The sequence below is a fragment of the Lemur catta genome, chromosome 10 (genome assembly GCF_020740605.2).
Source record: "Lemur catta isolate mLemCat1 chromosome 10, mLemCat1.pri, whole genome shotgun sequence".
Taxonomy (NCBI): Eukaryota; Metazoa; Chordata; class Mammalia; order Primates; family Lemuridae; genus Lemur; species Lemur catta.
The window spans coordinates 81,173,666-81,191,524 of NC_059137.1; the positions used below are offsets into that span (position 1 = coordinate 81,173,666).

General features: G+C 45.4%; 1 protein-coding gene across 4 annotated transcripts in view; it reads left to right on the top strand.

Annotated features, from left to right (window-relative positions):
- FANCC (FA complementation group C) overlaps positions 1-17,859 on the top strand; it is a 246,018-nt gene that overhangs the window by 203,310 nt on the left and 24,849 nt on the right. For all 4 annotated transcript variants that reach the window (XR_006737903.1, XR_006737902.1, XM_045563464.1 and 1 more), the window contains 4 exons: positions 2,795-2,870; positions 5,126-5,207; positions 7,478-7,652; positions 11,504-11,707. Coding sequence is in view for 2 of the 4 variants with exons in the window: in XM_045563464.1 (XP_045419420.1) it covers positions 2,795-2,870; positions 5,126-5,207; positions 7,478-7,652; positions 11,504-11,707 (537 nt within the window). In the remaining 2 variants the exon portion in view is untranslated. The remainder of the gene's footprint in view (positions 1-2,794; positions 2,871-5,125; positions 5,208-7,477; positions 7,653-11,503; positions 11,708-17,859) is intronic.

Consider the following 17,859-nt stretch of genomic DNA (forward strand, 5'->3'; position numbering starts at 1 on the left):
TTGAAGACATTAGAGAGCACCTGAAAAAGAAGACAGAAAATGGAGGGCCGTCAGCCCTTGAAAGGGAAATGCCACCTGGCATTCTTCTGCTGCCCCCGACAGCTCTCCTTGAGGGTGTGTGGGGCGGTCAGGGGCCAGAACTTGGGGCAGGATCTGATTGACTTGAGGTGTGAGAAGACAGACTGCGGGCTGCCAGAGGAACAAGAAAATAGAGAGGACAAAAGAAAACCAATGTCAAAAGATAGACGTAAACCCAAACCTATCAACAAGTACATTCATTACAAAAATTAAGTGCAAGTTAAATATTCTAGTAAAAAGGCAGAGATGTCAGATTGAATAAAAAAACCAAGACCCAACTATATGTTGTTCTCAAGAAACCCCTTCTAATGATAAAGACACAGATAGATTGCAGGTGAAAGGAAGGAAAGACGTGGTATGCAGATAGCAAGCACAGGCAAGCTGGTGGCTCTGTGAGCAACAGATGAAGTAGACTTCAAGGGGAGGAGTGTCACCAGAGGTAAAAAGGGACATTTCGTAATGACAGGGTGGTCAGTTCATTAGGAGGAAATTAGCTATAAATGGATATGTGCGTATAACAGTTTCAAAATACATGAAGTGAAAGCTGACAGAAGTAAAGGAAAAAATAGATCCACAGTCATACATAAAATACTTAGTAATACATTTCACAATGATATATAAGACCTCTAACTGAAAACTACAAAATATTGCTAAGAGAAACTGAAGCAAACTTAAATATGAGGAGAGAGAAACCATATTCATGAACTGTTAAGATGTCTGTTCTCCTCAGATTGACCTATTGCTTCAATGTAATCCCAATCAAAATCCCAGCTGACTTTAAAAATGGAGATTGACAAGCTGATTCTAAAATTTAAATGGAAAAGCAAAAGGCCTAAAATAGAACAATTTTGAAACACAAAAGCAAAACAAAATCAGGGGAGTCACCCTGCCTGGTTTCAAGACTAAAAGCTGTAGTAATAAGACAGTGAGATATTGGCAAAAGGATAGACATAGATCAGAATAGACTCTACATACATGGTCAAGTGATTTTTGACAGAGACACCAAGGCAATTCATGGGGCAAAGGAAAGTTTTCAACAAGTGGTGCTGGAATAACTGGATGTCCATCTAGGAAAAACAAGCGTCAGCCTCTACGGCATAAAGCATACAACGGTTAATTAGACATGGATCGTAGGCTACAACATGAATGTTAGAGCTATAAACTCCTAGAATATAATGTAGGAGAATGTCTTTTTTGATGTTGGAGGATTTCTTAGGAGGAATGCAAAACAAGAAACACTAACCATATGAGAAAAAAACGGATAAATTAGACTTGATCGGAATTTAAAATGTCTATTGTTGATAGGTATCATTAACAAAATGAAAAAGCCAGCCACCAGCTGGGAGATATTTGCAATATATAGATATGGCAGAGAATTTGTGTCCACAATATATGAAGACCTCAACTCCATAAGAAACAAACCAATTTTTAAAAATGGACAAAGGAATACAAACTTCAAAAAAGATGTATAAGTTGGCAGTAAACACATGAAAACTGTTCAACATCATTTGCCATCAGGAAGATGCATAACAAAGCAGGCAGGAAAGCGAGCAAGCAGGAGGTGATGTTACACACCCATACAATGGCTAAAATCAGTAAGATCGACAACACCAAATGTTGGCAAGTGTGTAGAGCAACTAGAATTCACATACACTACTGGTGGGTGCAAAATGGTATGACCACTGGAAAACTGTGTGGCCTTGTAAAGTTAAATAAGCATCTACTCTATGACCCAGTAATTCCACTCCTGTGGTACTCATCCAGGAGACAGGAAAGCATATGTCCACAGAAACACATAGATATAAATGTTAGTTGCAGCTTTATTCATAACAGTCCCAAATTAGAAACAACCTAAATGCCCATCAGTAGGAAAATGGATAAACAGATCATGGTATATTCATACAATGATGACTTCTGAGCAATAACTAAAGAAGGAACTACTCATACACATTAATACAGATGAATCTCAAAACAAAACAAAACACTGAGCCAAAGAAGCCAGACACAAAAGAATACATACATACTCTATGATTCTATTTACATGAAATGCAAGGTTAAACAAAACTCTCCTCTCAAAATATTGGTTGCCAGGGTGAGGTGGAGGAGCTGATTGTTAAGAGTCACAAGGGAACTTTTTGGGGTGATAGAAATGTTCTGTGCCTTGATTGGGGTGGTGGTCACATGGATTTACACATTTACCAAAACTCATCAAATTGTATCCTTTAAGCCCATGGACTTCATGCTTCCTAGATTTTACTTCAATTTTTTTAAAAAAGCTTCTGTGCCTTTGGGGGCATGGACAGCTTATACCACTTGGCCTTCAAAGTGTGTGAGCAGCATTGTTGTGTTATGCTTTTGTTCTTAAAAAAACCATGCTGAAATACCTAACATCTCATAACGACTTTGGCAGCTCTTAGCGAAATAGAAGATTTATGTGTATAATTGAGTTCATGTGAGGTAAAGAAGTCATACAGAGACATCAAGAGCATAACTTTATTTTTCTTAAGTCCCAGAAGGTGACTTTAAAATGGTTCATTTTTCTGGAAAATATTTATGAGGTTATTGGAAGCATTTAAAAAAAAGGCTGAAGAAAACATTCTGACCATGTTCATACTGGTGGGTCTTTTTTGGGCAGAAGGTGCAGGATTTTGTATTTTCCTAACAGCCTTTTCAGCCCTAATGTTCATGCTTTTTGGAATTTTTTGTCTTACTGCAGCTGAAATTTTCACTCAAGACCTACTTTCCTTATGCTTCTCCATCTCTTGCTACGGTGCTGCTGCAGTACCCTACAGGTAGGTTAAGGTTGATGTTGCCCATGTCAGAATGATTTCTGGAGAAGAACATTGATGGACTAGAACCCTTCCCTCCCAGTCTCCCGTCTGTAACATGAGTGCGATGGCATTAGTTGTTTCTAAGATGCCTTTAAGCTCTCAGTGTCCCACATTCTGTGGATTTTGATGTAAGACTCCACTTGGCTTCCCAGTTACGACCACTTCCCAAAAGAAGAAAAAGGAAAAGAAAATGGCCCCTGGTTAGGTTTCCATAGTCTGCCTACAGACAGCCCAGGCTCTGCCGATGCCAGCCAAACCCCCCGGACGCCAGGAGCAGGCCAAGACTTGGGTGCGTCAGTATAAAATGCTACATTTATTTGTTTTTCATTCTTTCTACTCCGTGCAGCCTGTGGCAGAAGAAAAGATAAAATAATGGATGAAGCCAAGGAAATGCAGGGGAAATTTCTCCTAACCAAGCCAAGGGAGGGATTTTGAAAGAATGCAGTGAGATGCTCAGACCACACGTCTCCTAATTCACTTGCCAGCCTTCCATAGGCCACACCCGGTTGAGGAAGCGATGGTTCTACCCCTCACTCGACTGGTGTTGATCTGGGAGCTTCCTGTGAGCGCTTGCCTAGGAAACGTTTCAGAAATGGCCAGTGAGGCATCCTCTCCCTCTGCACCTGAAATCCAAAGGAAAGGCAACCCTGACGCAAGCCCAAATTGTGCCACCCAGAGAGGAGAGCATGGAGGGAGGGTAAAGAGCCGAGAGCGTCTCCCTTTCATGCCATCTTTGGCCTGCGTAGCTTCACTGGAGGAATGTAGATGATTCAGAGGTCCAGAGCATTTTACAAAGTCTAAGTTCCTCTTCCTTTTCTTAGAAGATGTAGATTCTTGCCCATCGTGGTCCAGCTGACACTGCCCTCTCAGATGCCAGAGGTGGGGGTGGTGATGGCTTCATGAAAAAGCTGTGGGAACACAATGAGAAAACTTTATTAACAAGACAGAAAAATCAGGAATTCACCCTTCTGGGGTACACCTTATAACGTAGGTCAGATCAGCAAGGCCTAAGGTCAGCCATGTGGGAAGCAGAATGAACTCCAAACAATATATTGGAGTTCTTATTTTTTAAGTTCAGAAACTTATAAAGAAAAGATGAAGGTGGTACATGGCATGAACTCAGCCCTCTACCTTTTGGTTTGTGTGACTATTCTAGATTTATGCCCCAAAATAAACAAGTGACTTCAAGCAGAAGTACAAGAACCACTTGTGCTAGTTCCTAGAACAGCTGTCTGCATATTACTTTTGAAAAAAATAAATGTTATATTCGCAAACTGAAGAAGTATGTTTTAACAGTACAATCTTCTATTCATCAGAAATTTATTTTGTGGCCATTGTGAAATCTGGGAGGGGCATAAAAGGTGATCACATATAAGCCCTGACTATCTAGGACCTACATGTAGAGGGGAAATAAAATAAGTGTCTAAACAACTAATAAAAAGAAGGAAATGAGCAATGCCTTCAAAAGGCTATGGATGAAGGGTTGTGGGAGTTGAGAGGAGGGAGAGGGCTGCCTCTGTGTAGTAGTGGTGGCACCTCCACTCGTGTTGTCTTCCTCATGGATTCGATTGCGGAATCTATCACTACATGAAAACCTTTCTCAGATGTTGCTTAGAACTACAGATACGTGCATGCTCAGATGTGTTTAAAACCACAGGGTAATTGTGAAACCAGAGGAACTAACTCAAGAAAAGGCATTTGTTTGCATCATTCCCATGTATTTTTTTTCTGGCCTTTTTTTTTTTTCCACTATAAACCTGAAATCATATTTTGAATTCACTATAGGCGTAGGAAAACAGTTGGGCAGGCCATTCCTAATGCCTTGTTGGCTGCTTTATTATAGTCTCCATGTATTGTGAAATTACAAATTATTAGTGATGGAGGTGGGGGTGGGTAGGTAGAAGAGAAAAAGCATGGGACGTCTGCAACGTGGCATCTCTCAATCCCGGGGAGGGCTGCTATGCAGTCCCCACCTACTGCCATGGAGGGTTAGAGTCTTTGAGGTTCAGTTCTGCATGATGCTGACAGATCTCGCTTCCCCAGGTTTACGAGATAGAGACTGTCTGGGAAAAGCGTGAGAGCAGGGTGTGGGTTCCGTGGGCCAGACAGCAAAGGAAAGGGCATTTCCCCAAAACTCCAGGTCTCAGCTGGAGATGGTTCCGAATAGGTTTGACTTTTCTTCGCTTTCCCTCTGACGTCTCTCTCTCCGCCCACAGACTCCCCACAGGGACACTGGCACCAGCCACTGAAGCACATTTCTGAACTACTCAGAAAAATCGTTGAAGACCAGACTTGTGGGTGAGCAAACACTGACCACTCCTAGGTCTGCCGCACGTGTGGTTTCCCTTGATCCTTCCCTTCCCTTTGAGCAGGGCTGACGAACCAAACAGGTGAGCACCGTCACAGGTGAAAGGTGGAGGAAGCTCGTGGCTACACGTGTCGCTGTGAGCAGGTCAGAATAAGTAGGCCTGCGTGTGTAAATACCTGTATAGAAACTGCTAAGTACTGTTTGCCCTTACACATTTTGAAATGCACAGGTGTAACAATAACAGAAGAGACCCTAGAAAAATGCAGTGTCCACATGCAGGGAACGCCGGCCGTGCAGAAGGAAAAGGGTGCTTCTCTGAGTCCTTCCTTCTTCTCTCTAGATCTCTAGGGAAGGAAATCCTAAACTTCTCCTGAACAGGAGGGTGGAATGTTAAATGTCTGTTTTTCCTTCTCTTTAATAAATATTTCTCTAAAGTTAGAAAATCCATTCTAACATAAACTAATTTCTAACATTATGTATGGTATTAGGTACCCTCTTATATGTGTTGTTTTCCTAAAAGCATTTACGTTTAGGCTTTAAGTTCTTTCTAACATAATACTCTTTGGCTTCCTCTTAACTTCCTTGCTTTTAGAGTATGAATAACATTTCATTCATTGTCTACACTAGCCTACTGAGACTATCTTATTTGTTCCTTTTGTCGCTTTTCCCTCTTGAAATTCTCTGTAATCTCATCACTGAGCCAACACAGATGATGGTTGATGCTCCCATGTCCGTGAGCACTGCCTGAAGGTTTCGGTGCCAGATACTCACTCCCCCATTCCCCAAGATTCTTACCAGTAGAGAACAGACAAAAAAGGACTGGCAACCGTATGGGGACCAGAGTATCAGCTGTATTAACTGTCTGCAGCACCCTGTCAGCCCCACATGTACTCTTTTTGGTTGTCTTTGTTGAAGAAAGAGCAGGACTTAGACCCAAAACCTCATGGGGCTCCTACCTTAACCTAGACCTTGCGGCCACCTTTGGGGGTGGGTATGCGAGCAGGTCAGGCCCTTTCTCAGTTGGCCACATGGAACTGCCTTGCACACTCAGTTACTGGTGGAAAAGAGAGAAGGACCAGGATGATCTCTGACCCCTGATCCAGGCGTGCTGCCAGCCTGCAGGGTGTCTGCAGGGGAGGGCGCTGGTAGAGCCCCTTCCTTGCTGTGAGGCATCCTAACCCAGCCCACCGCCAACGTGGTCCCCAAAGCATCAGCTCTGACCCTCTCCTGGGGACAGGGGAGTAAGATGAATATGCCCACCTTTCCTTCCTTTTCTCTCTGTTTTGCAAGCTCACCTGCAGAGCATTTAATCACTTGTCAGGGGAGATTTGGACAGGAGGAAGGCAGTGACCAGGGAGGCAAGCACAGTGCTTAGAGCTCGGGAATCCCATGGGCCAGGCAGGGGAAGATGGAACCAGATCCAACAAAGACAGACCCTGCAGCAGGGCCTGGAATACTCCTGTTCCAGTCACTTACCTTGGTCCAGAGGGAAAGTTCTGATCTAAATTCATCTCAGGCCAGTCCTGCTCCATTTTTGCCAACAGAGATGCTGAACTGCTGAGACTGTCACTGCACAAGAGGCTCTACCCTTTAAACAAGTATTGCAACTCCCAGTTGCCAGTGCAGCGAGAGGATAGCTTCATAAAAGCTTTAACTTTCCAGCATTGATGTCTATGTGGTGACAGGAAAGAATATATGCAACTCATTCAGAATTAATAATCACCGAAACATCCACCAGATCCTTGTGTCTTGTCAGAAAGGAAAGAGCACGTTTCTGCTTGTGCCCCTTCTGCCACCCCGTCCTCATGAAGGGTGGAGGCCAACAGCCTTCTCTCATCTCCGTCTGGACCCTAGGGAGCCGCCCTCATTTCTTGCTCTGGAGCCACCTGGGTGGCTGCCTCTGTGGCTGGGAGGCCGCATTTTCCCCGGCAACCCAGCTGCGCAGGCCCTGCAGGAGGCGGGAGGTACTGCAGGGTCATACTGCATCGTTCCTGTTGGCTACAGCCACGATTGTCCTTTCTCGGGGCCTGTACTCACTCACGTGCCTGGCTATGAAGACTTGCATGTCTTCGGCCCTCATGGGGGTTCAGAGTGGCATTCAGGCAGACTTCCTGAGTCTAACTTGTGTTCTTTGCAGGTTGTACTTCAGTGGCTAAGTACAATATGAGCCAGCTGTTCACAAACACTAAAGTTGCTTTAAGAACCAAAAGGAAAAAGAACTCAGGTGGCCCGGCTGCCATCTGTTTTGGCTCTGTTCCAGGTCCTGCGGAGGCCCCTTTGAGAGCTGGTTTTTGTTCGTTCACTTCGGAGGATGGGCCGATCTGGCGGTGGAGCAGTTACTGATGTCAGAAGCTGAACCCCCTGCAGCCCTGTTGTGGCTCTTGACCTTCTACTACAGCCCCTGTGATGGGAGTCAGCAGAGAGCACAGACCATGGTGGGTGGCAGGCCCCGCAGCCTGTGCGTTCCAGGGCGGCTCTGGGTGCCCAGAGGATCCTGCAGGGAGGGGGCTCTGTATGGGTTTGGCTTCCGCTGACTCCCCCCGCACCTAAGCTCTGCAAGCTCACAGCGTAAGTCACGGTAATGTGTAGTTGTCCATTTCCACAGGTGGACTAGGGCTGGGCTGGGTCAAAGACATTCTCCTGCCTCCACAGAGTTCACTGGAGGCAAGATGCTGCCACCCTGTTCTCCTGGGAAGCGCCCAGGGGATGAGGCACAGCCCTTCTGTCCTCGAGGTCATTTGATCTGTCCTTGCTCGGCTGCCCTTGTTTACAGATGCACCTGACTCTCGGGGGCCTGTCCTCCAGGGACGTCTGGCTCTTCCGCCAGCTCCTCTCTCCTGCTCAGCAGCCTGGCCACACCTGCTCCATCTTGACTTACTGCTTTCTTGGATCAGCCAACAGATTCTCACGTTACCGGCTTTGTTTAGACCTCTTACTAAAGTAATCACATGATATTAACCACTTTGCTTCTGAAAAAGGACGTGGTCATTTCCTAAATAGAGCAGCTGAGTATAGGTAGGACGGGGTAACTGTCTGTGGCAGAGACAGTTGTTATTTCATGTGGAATATAATAATTACAGGAAGCAATGCTTTGATTAAAGGCTTTGGCACCCCCTTGCAAACATTTATTTGCTGTTTTTTAAAACTTCAACCGCCGGAGCTTTTTGCTGATTTAATAATTAAAGAGAACAGGTTTCATTACGTATAGAGCAGTGTTCCTATTTGCTTTATATTTTCTGTTGTTGTTTGAAAAAAGCAGAGACTAGCACAGATGTTTGTATGTTTTATTTATTTATTCTTTTTAAGGCCTGCATGATGGGGAAAGAAAAGATTTTGGATTGTAAAAAGTTGGAATTTGGTGATAATTTATTTTGGATCAAAAATAAAGTATTTTTTAGAAAGTATCATAATCCACGTAGGTATTTGAGGATTGCTACCTGATTCAAAAGAAAGCCTTCTATTTCTTCCTCCTTAAAATATCACGTTGAAACTAAGGAAAATCCTTGTTTATGTTTTTCGTCATCTTATTTTTAATAATAATTAAGCTGTATGAAGCAGTCACGATTTCTATAGCCCTTTTGTATTCACTTTGTATTTGATTCTGTATATGCTAAGTTGGTGGATATGTGTTAAATTCCTATCAGTCATGGATACTGACAAAGATTCACTTTTGAAGTGTTGAGAATTACATTGTCCTATAAGACTTAATTTCTAGAAAGTTCTGCATTGGCACATCTTTCTATTAGCTAATTTAGTCTTTCTCTTTGTTTAAATAAAACCTATGCATAGTTCTTACTTAGAGGATGCTTAGGTATCTTGGATGAAAATGGATTAACTCATTCAGAGTAGTTTAGTGCCATATGTCCATTTCCTTTGTAGCTGTCCTATTGTGATTGAACCCAGTGCTTCATATTAGAGACTGCAGAGCCCCCTCCTCCTTGGTGCCTGACCTGAGGCATGGGTGTATGTGACATCCTGGGAAGGGAGTGTTCTTGGTTTAAGTAATAATATGTACCTCTTGTTCCCTAGGCTTTTGTGAACTTTAATCACTGGATGGTGTCTTGGGTGACTTGAGAAACAAACTGTGAACTGTGTTAGAAAGCATTATTGTCAGATTTGATGATGCTTGACAATAGCTATGCCTTTGCCTTACGTAAAAGGCCTAATTAAATCATGGTTAAGCACTTAGCCCTGGATCATGTGCTGGGGCTGGAGTAGTTGCCTCTCCTGGCTGTCCTTGAGGTGCAAGAACATGGGTGCAAAGAGTGAGCCTGTCCCTGCCCAGGCTGTGTCCTGCCTGTGCAAAGGCCTGTCCTGCTCACTGGCAAACCACATTTTCTGCCAGCCAATGTTCATCTCCTTTTTTTTTTTTTTTTGAGACAAAGTCTGACTCTGTCATCTGGGCTAGAGTGCAGTGACACCATAGTTCACTGCAGCCTCAAGCTCCTGGGCTGAAGTGATCCTCCTGCCTCAGCCTTCTGAGTAGCCTGGGACTGTAGGTGTGTGCCACCATACTCGGCTAATTTTTCTAGTTTTTGTAGAGATGAGGTCTTGCTTTTGCTCAGGCAGGTCTCAAAGTCCTGGCCTCAAGCAATCCTCCTGCCTCAGCCTCCCAAAGTGCTAGGATTACAGTTGTAAGCCACTGTGCTCAGCTGTTCATCTCCTTTTGCTCACTGAATGGGATCATGGGTAAAAAAAAAAAAAAGTCTATGTTTATATATTCTTAAGAACCAGGCAAGTGTTCATGCCCTTTAACCCAGTCACTATACTACGGAATTATACCAAGCAAATAATTAGAGATCCATACAAAGATTTATGCACAAGAATTCATCACAGCATTGCTTATAGTTGCAAAAATTGGAAACTTTCAATAGTAAAACTATTGGCTAAATAAACAATGAGTTTCTTTGGGTAATAGTTATAGATCATTGTCATTTTTTTCTTTTTCTCTTTTCAAGTTTTCCATAGTGAACAAATACAGATTTTTATAATGCAAGATTTAAAAAATAATACTTTGAAAAGAAAAGAAAGCTTTTTTCTTTCCCCTGAAAAACTTAGAAAGTATTTAAAGTTAATTGGCATTCAAGTAGAAGCTTATGGACATGGAAAGTGTTTGAAAGGAAACGTAGGGACAAAATAGAAAGGAAGACCACATCTTAGGGAATATTGGACAAGGGGAAAAATCAAACGCCAGTCAAGAAGAAAATGAATATAAAGGCATCGCCTCCTAAGCACTGACACTTTTGCAGACCCATTTAGATGACAAAATGGTCCTGGGCTCCTGTAGATACCATCAGACCAGGACAGGCTGGGCCCAGCTGAGAGGGGTGAGGTGGCAAGAGCATGGCCTGTCCTGCTGGACCCCTGCCATGCTCCGTGGAAGAGCCCCATGGTGCAGTTTCTCACGGTCTCGTATTATGGTCAGAATTGCTCACACAACACGCCTAGTGTACTGGAGTTTATGACAGACTTCATTGAATGAGGCCTTACTTCCAGGAAAAAAAACCATTTCACACAAAATCCATAAAATCAGTCATGGGAATTCTGAGAATAGGCCTAAGTATTCTTTCAAAACTGATGGAACATAGCTGTTCATGAGTTCCATGTGGCATTTTGGATCAGTTGCTTTGTTTTCCAAGTCACAACTTGATGTACTATTCTTGTAGCAAGCAGAAAAGTCTCAGCATGAAATAAACATTTTTTATGCAAAAACAACCCACAGACTTATAACAATTACCATTATTATGTGGATTCCACAGACTTGTGACCTCTGCTTGAGCTTTAAACATGTATGAACAGACTGTTCCAGTATCTAAAACAAAACGTGTGTTTGTGTGTTCCCCCCACCCCCAAAGATAGCAAAAGGCAAACCTGCATTCTTATCAGAACACTGGCTCAAGCGGAGGTCCCATTGCACGGGGCTTTAATTGATTTGTGGCTGTGATAGTGAGTTTTCAAGGAGCCTTTTGTTCTTTTTCCCACAATATAAAAATCTGACTACATTCTGTTGAGGACTTTTCTCCGTTTCCTTCCATACAAAAAAAGGTCAATTCTTGGCATGGTGCCCTGGCTGCTTGGTGAGCAAGACGAAAGAAAGTCAAGAAATTTCCATTCCGCCCGTTTGGGTTTCTGTGGAACAGTGTGTAAACTCGGCCTCTTTCTCCCTCTCTCAGGGGCCAGTTCTCACCTCTTTGTGGGGGCTGCTTCAAAGCAAATAAATCATAGAAGAGGCATGTGTGTCCTGACTCTTCCCTAATCCATCACCCTTTGACATTGTGCTGTCCAGGTGGAGGTGCGGGCAGTGCTCGGCTGCCTGCTCAGGCTGTCCAGAAGGGCCACACTCTCGGCCAGGGACCTGCTGGCGGCAGCGGGCGAGGACAGAGACGCAGACCCGGGACCGCCCAGCCCGCAGCTCCGCAGGCGCCTCCTGCTCACCTTCCTGCTCCGGGTCCCCGGAGGCCGTGCGATCGCCCGGGACGCCGTCGCGCTGGTAAGCCCCCGCGTTGCCGGCATCCCGGTTCTCCTTTACACTTCAGGGCAGAGGTGGGTTGCCCTGGCCTTTGAGCGGGGTGTGTCCCGGACGCTGCCCAACATGGAGGAACGGTCAGGCAGGTGACAGCTGGCACGGACCCCAGGACCTGCCCCCTGCAACACCTTCAGGCCACAGAAGAGAAAATGGAGGCTCAGAGAAAGGAGGTGCCGTCTCCCGGGTCGCACGGCTACCGCTGGGGCTCACGGGAGAAGCGAGGCCTCCGTCTCCCGAGTGTGGTGCTGTCAGTTTCAGTGCCCCGCTCTCCTCCCTCGCACAAGCAGGGAGGCTGCGTGAGAGCCTGCTCCGCAGGCTGCCACGGTGCTGCTCACTGCAGCGCTGCAGAGAATTGTGTTTGTTAAATTTTAAAAAACTGGCCAATTACAAAGAAGTTCTTCCTGAAGCCCAGCTGACGTGAGGGCTAAAGAATGGTCCAAGTCAAAAATGAGCACTACTCATGACATTAGATTTGGCAAGGATTTCCTGCGTATGATACTAAAGATACAGGCAGTGAAAGAAAAAATAGATAAATTGGACTTTATGAAAATTAAAAATTTCTGTTCCTCAAAGGACACTATCGAGACAGTGAAAAGACAGTTCACAGAATGGGAGGAAATATTTGGAAATAATGTATCTGATAAGAGTTTAATATCCAGAATATATAAAGAATTCTTATAACTCAACAACAAAAAGATAACCCAATTCAAAAATGGGCAAAGGCCTTGAATAGACATTTTTCCAAAGATGTATAAGTGGTCAATACTCAACATTAGCCATTAGGGAAATACAAAGCAAAACTACAGTGAGATTCACGTCACACCCATTGGGATGGCTATAGGAAAAAAAAAAAGGAAAATAAACGTTGTAAGGCTGTAGACAAATTGTAGCACTCACACATTTCCAGTTGGGAATGTAAAATCATGCAGCCTCTGTGGAAAAGAGTTTGGTGGTTCCTCAAAAAGTTAAACATGGAATTACCATATGACCCAAATTCTGCTAGGTATATGCCCCCAAGAGAACTGATAGCAGGGATTTGAACAGGTATTTGTACACCAGTGTTCATAACAGCACTGTTCACGATAGCTAAAAGGTGGAAACAACCCAAATATGTCCATCAACAGATGCATGGATAAACAAGATGAGGTGGTATGTACATCTAATGGAACATTATTCAGACTTTAAAAGGCAGGAATTTTTGGCACATGCTGTAACATGGATGAACCTTGAAGACATTATGCTGAGAGAAATAAGCCAGACACAAGGACAAATTCTTATGACTCCACTTTTATGAGGTCCCTAGAATAGTCAGATTCATAGAGAATGTATTATAGAATAGAGTTTACCAGGGGCTGGGGAAAGGAGGGTGGGGAGTCAGTGTTTAATGGGTGCAGAGTTTCTGTTTAAGATGATGAAAAAGTTCAAGAGATAGGTATGTGGTAGTGATGGTCGCACAACTTTGAACTGCAAAAATGGCTAAAATAGCAATTTTTTTTTTTTTTTTTTTGAGACAGAGTCTTGCTCTGTTAGCTGGGCTAGAGTGCTGTGGCATCAGCCTAGCCCACAGCAACCTCAAACTCCTGGGCTCCTGCCTCAGCCTCCTGAGTAGCTGGGACTACAGATGCACACCACCATGCCTGGCTAATGTTTTCTATTTTTAGTCACCTGGCTAATTTTTTTCTATTTTTAGTAGAGATGGGGTCTCGCTCTTGCTCAGGCTGGTCTGGAACTCCTGACCTCGACCCATCCTCCCATCTCGGCCTCCCAGAGTGCTAGGATTACAGACATAAGCCACCATGCCCGGCCTAGCAAATTTTATGTATATTTTTCCACAATTTAAAACAATGTCCATGTAAAAAAAAGGTGAGTACCAACATGCTGGCTCTGGGAGTTTTGTTTTATTTTTCCTTTTTATTGACATATGCACACAGAAAATATACAATTTGATGAATTTTCACAAACCAAAAACACCCATGCAACCAGCAACCAAATCAAGAAAGGAACATTCCCAGCACCCAGAGGCCCTTCCTGCTCCCTTCTAGGGTGGGTTCTGTTTGAAAGTGAATATTAATATGTGGGAAGTCCCAGTGACAAATGACCCATCATGCCAAGAACCTCAGAAGACCAGCGCCAGGAGCTTGTCTCAGTCCTGGTGGGCCATTCAGCATGAAGCAGACCTCCGCTGGGACGAAGACAGCCTGAGAGCCTGAGGGGGGCCAGAAGCAGAAGAGGATGGTGCCGTCTCCTCAGGGTACAGCCCCAGCACAGTGGGAGGACTTCCAGGAATCCATTGTGTACTTTTATAAGATGCACACCTGCAACAGCACAGATGAACCTAGAAGACATTATACTAAGTGAAATAAGCCAGACACGAAAGATACTCTGCACAACCTCCCTTATATGTGAAATCTAAAAAAGTTGAACTCATAGAAACAGAGAGTAGGCCGGGCGTGGCAGCTCACACCTGTAATCCTAGCACTCTAGGAGGCCAAGGAGGGAGGATCACTCAAGGTCAAGAGTTCGAGACCACCCTAAGGAAGAACGAGACCCCGTCTCTACTAAAAAAAAAAATAGAAATTATCTGGACAGCTAAAAATATATATATATAGAAAAAAAAAATTAGCTGGGCATGGTGGCACATGCCTGTAGTCCCAGCTACTCGGGAGGCTGAAGCAGGATTGCTTAAGCCCAGGAGTGTGAGGTTGCTGTGCGCTAGGCTGACCGCCACGGCACTCTAGCCTGGGCAACAGAGTGAGAGAGACTCTGTCTCAAAAAAAAAGAAAGAAAAGAAAAGAAAAAAGAAACAGAGAGTAGAGGGTGGTTACCAGGGCTGGAGGTGGGCGATGGGGAAATGTTGTCACCGGGTACAGTCTTGCAGTTACAAGATGAGTGGGCCCTGGAGACCTAATGTACAGCATGCTGACTGTAGTTAATAATAATGTGTACTTGAAATTTGCTAAGAGAATAGATCTTAAGTGTTCTCAACACTAAAAAAGTAACTAGGTGAGAACGATGGACGTGTTAATTAGCTTGACTGTGGTAATCGGTTCACAATGTATATCAAAACATCATGTACACTTTCTGGAAAGAGAAAACAAATAGCAACATATGACAACAAACACCTGTAAATAAGGGGGGGAAATGCAAATGCACACCTCACTTACTTCCCAGTCCACTGGGATGGGAGAACACCATAGGTGGGAGATGAAATACATCCATAAAACTTGGTATCAGCGGCTTTCCCTCTGGCCAAGTACAAGGTACCATCGTAGCTGCTTTTCAGCTTCTGCCTCGGCAATGACCAGAGTCGGCATTGGCAGGGACAAGTCATGCTGACAGTGTGCACCCCTGACCTAATGTGATGAAAATGACACTTTATCGTGGCGGTCTTCCTCCCCAAAACCCGTAGCCCAGTTCTAATCATGAGAAAAACATAAGAGGGACATTCAACAAAATACCCAACCAGTACGCCCCAAAACTATCAAGATCATTGTTTGTAGAAAACACTCAAACCATGCTTTTTTGTGCTCTCACACAATTATAAAGACAGAACACGACTTCTACGACCAGATAGGGGTGTTTCTGCCCTCCACCAAATAAGCAATCAGTTCTGCAGCAGACACCAGCTGGGTGTCCTCCAGTTCGATTCCGACACTGTCTACCTGGAGAGACCCTCACATGCCACAGGGGAGGCCTCAGGCCCCAAGACTGACTGCCCCCCACCCCACACACAAGTCGCAAGTCCAGGCCAACTGGCTTCAAGTTGGAGTTCCCACGACCTGCTTGCCCCTCGGCCTCGCTTTGTGTTTAGTAAGTTTGCTGGAGCAGCTCACAGAACTCAGGGAAACACGTTTACCAGTTTATTATAAAGGATCTTACAAAGGATACAGATGAAGAGATGCATAAGGCGAGGTATGGGGGAGGGGGAGGGGAGTTTCTACGCCCTCCTGGGGCACCACCCTCCAGGAACCTCCCTGTGTTAGGCTGTCTGGAAGCTCTCCGAACCTAGTCCTTTTGGGTTTTTGTGGGGGCTTCATTATGTAGGCATAACTGATTAAACCATTGGCCATTCATTGGTGATCAACTTGACCTTTAGCCCCTCTCCCCTTGGGGCGGGAGCAGAAAGTCCCCGCCCTCCAATTATGTGTGGCCAGCCCCACCCTTGCTAAAAGCCAACATTCGCATACAAAAACTTTGGAGATTCCAAAGATTTTAGGAGTTGTGAGCCAGGGAAGAGGGCAAAGACCAAATATATATTTCACATATCACAGTCATCAAAACAAGGAGGCTGAGGAACTGTCAGAGCCAAGAGAAACCTAAGGAGACATGATGACCAAATGTACTGTGTCCTGGGGGGATCCTGGAACAGAAAAAGGACAAAAGGGAACAACTGAGGCAATCAGAGTAAAGTCTGGACTTCAGTTAAGTAGAATGTGTCAATCTTGGTTCATTAATTGTGACAAACCAAACCTACCATTCTTTTTTCCCCATTTATTTTTTATTTGTGTCTGTTCATGGGGTACAAGTGCAAATTTGCTACATTGATTGATTGCCTTGTAGTGAAGTTGGGGTCTTCAGTGTGTCCATTACCAGAGCAGCACTGTGCCTCCAAGCCACCTCCCGTCCTCCCCCCTCCCCCCAGTCTCCACTGTTCATCCACTGTCCGTCATTCCACACCAGTGTCCACGTGGACACATTATTTAGCTCCACCTACAAGTGAGAACAAACGTGCCATCCTAACGTGAGATGTTGATGATGGGGGAAACTGGGTGTGGCATATATGGGAACCCTTTGTATTATACTATCTTTGTGGTGACACTAAATCTAAAACTGTTCTAAAAGGAAAAGTTATTTTAAGAGTCAACAGCAACCACTTTCGAATCATGAAAGTGTTGGCACCATTTTTGTCGCCTGACCTCCAACCTCCTGCCCATGCCCAGGACATCTGTGGGTGGAGCCTCAGCCCCGCCACTGGGTCACGGACAATCCCCACTCTGGCACTTCTTCCCTCCCCACTGCCCACGGGGTATGAGGGAAAGGAACCCAGAGGAAGCACCTCTGAGGCACCAGGCCTCTGCTTTTAGGTACTCCACCCACATGCCCATCTACTCAGGGGAAACAGCCCACATTCAACATTGACCGCCCCCCAGACTCGCCCCCACAGGAGCCACTGGGAAAAGAAGCTAGATCACACCACCAAGTTCAAGTCGCTTCCTGTGCTGGGCAGCCCATTCCCAGGACAGTTCAGTCCCCGAAGCGCATTAATGCCGCTGATCTGGACCTGAGATTGCAGGAGTATGGAAGCCCCCAGTGCTTCACCATTAAATTTCACGAGTCAGTTCGGCTGCAAAGAACACAGAACAGAAACTCATTAAAGGAGAAAATGCCAATGTTTCTCTTCCTGCGCCAGCTCTTAGTGGCTAGGTGCTAGCCATCTGCACACCTGGGCCCACCGTGAGAAAGCACCTCTGGATGCTGTCTTTTCAGACGTTTGGAAACTGTCTTTATTAACACATCAACCTTCCTAACAGGGAGGCTTAGCTGTGGCGGCCACAGTGGCAGCTCGCAACAGGACAGGTGGAAGGATTCTCGGCGCACAGGCTGGCATCTCCTGGCTTCTCTTCGAGCACCTGGAAGCAGCCCTGGGCGCAGGTGGTGGGTGGCTTTGGTCGGACAGCCTTTCCCTCAAGCCAGGGCTTGGGCTTCACCACTCTCAGGCCCCGAGCCGGTCCTAGTCCCTGCCCCAGCTTTGGAGAGCGGTGCCCCACAGAGCCCTCGTTGCCTTTCGGAGCTGACCCCTTTTGGCATCTGTTCCGCCTTGGTGAGTGACACCGTCCCTGAAAGGGTGTGCATGTCGCCACCCCACCCTCACTTGTGCCAGCCCTGAGCTCTCCCGGGATTCGTGTCTGCTGCCCTTGACCCTCTGGGTGTCCTCACAGGCCTGACCTGTCACCCCGAGGGACTCCTGCCTCTTGCACCCGGCTGCTCACCCGCCCTGGCCACCGGCTGCCTCCTCCCCGGCCTCCTTCCTGCGCTGGATTTATGTTTCTCTTCCTTTCCTTGCGACCGCTGCCACCCAACCACCGCTACAGCAGCAAAACGTTAGCAAGACTCTG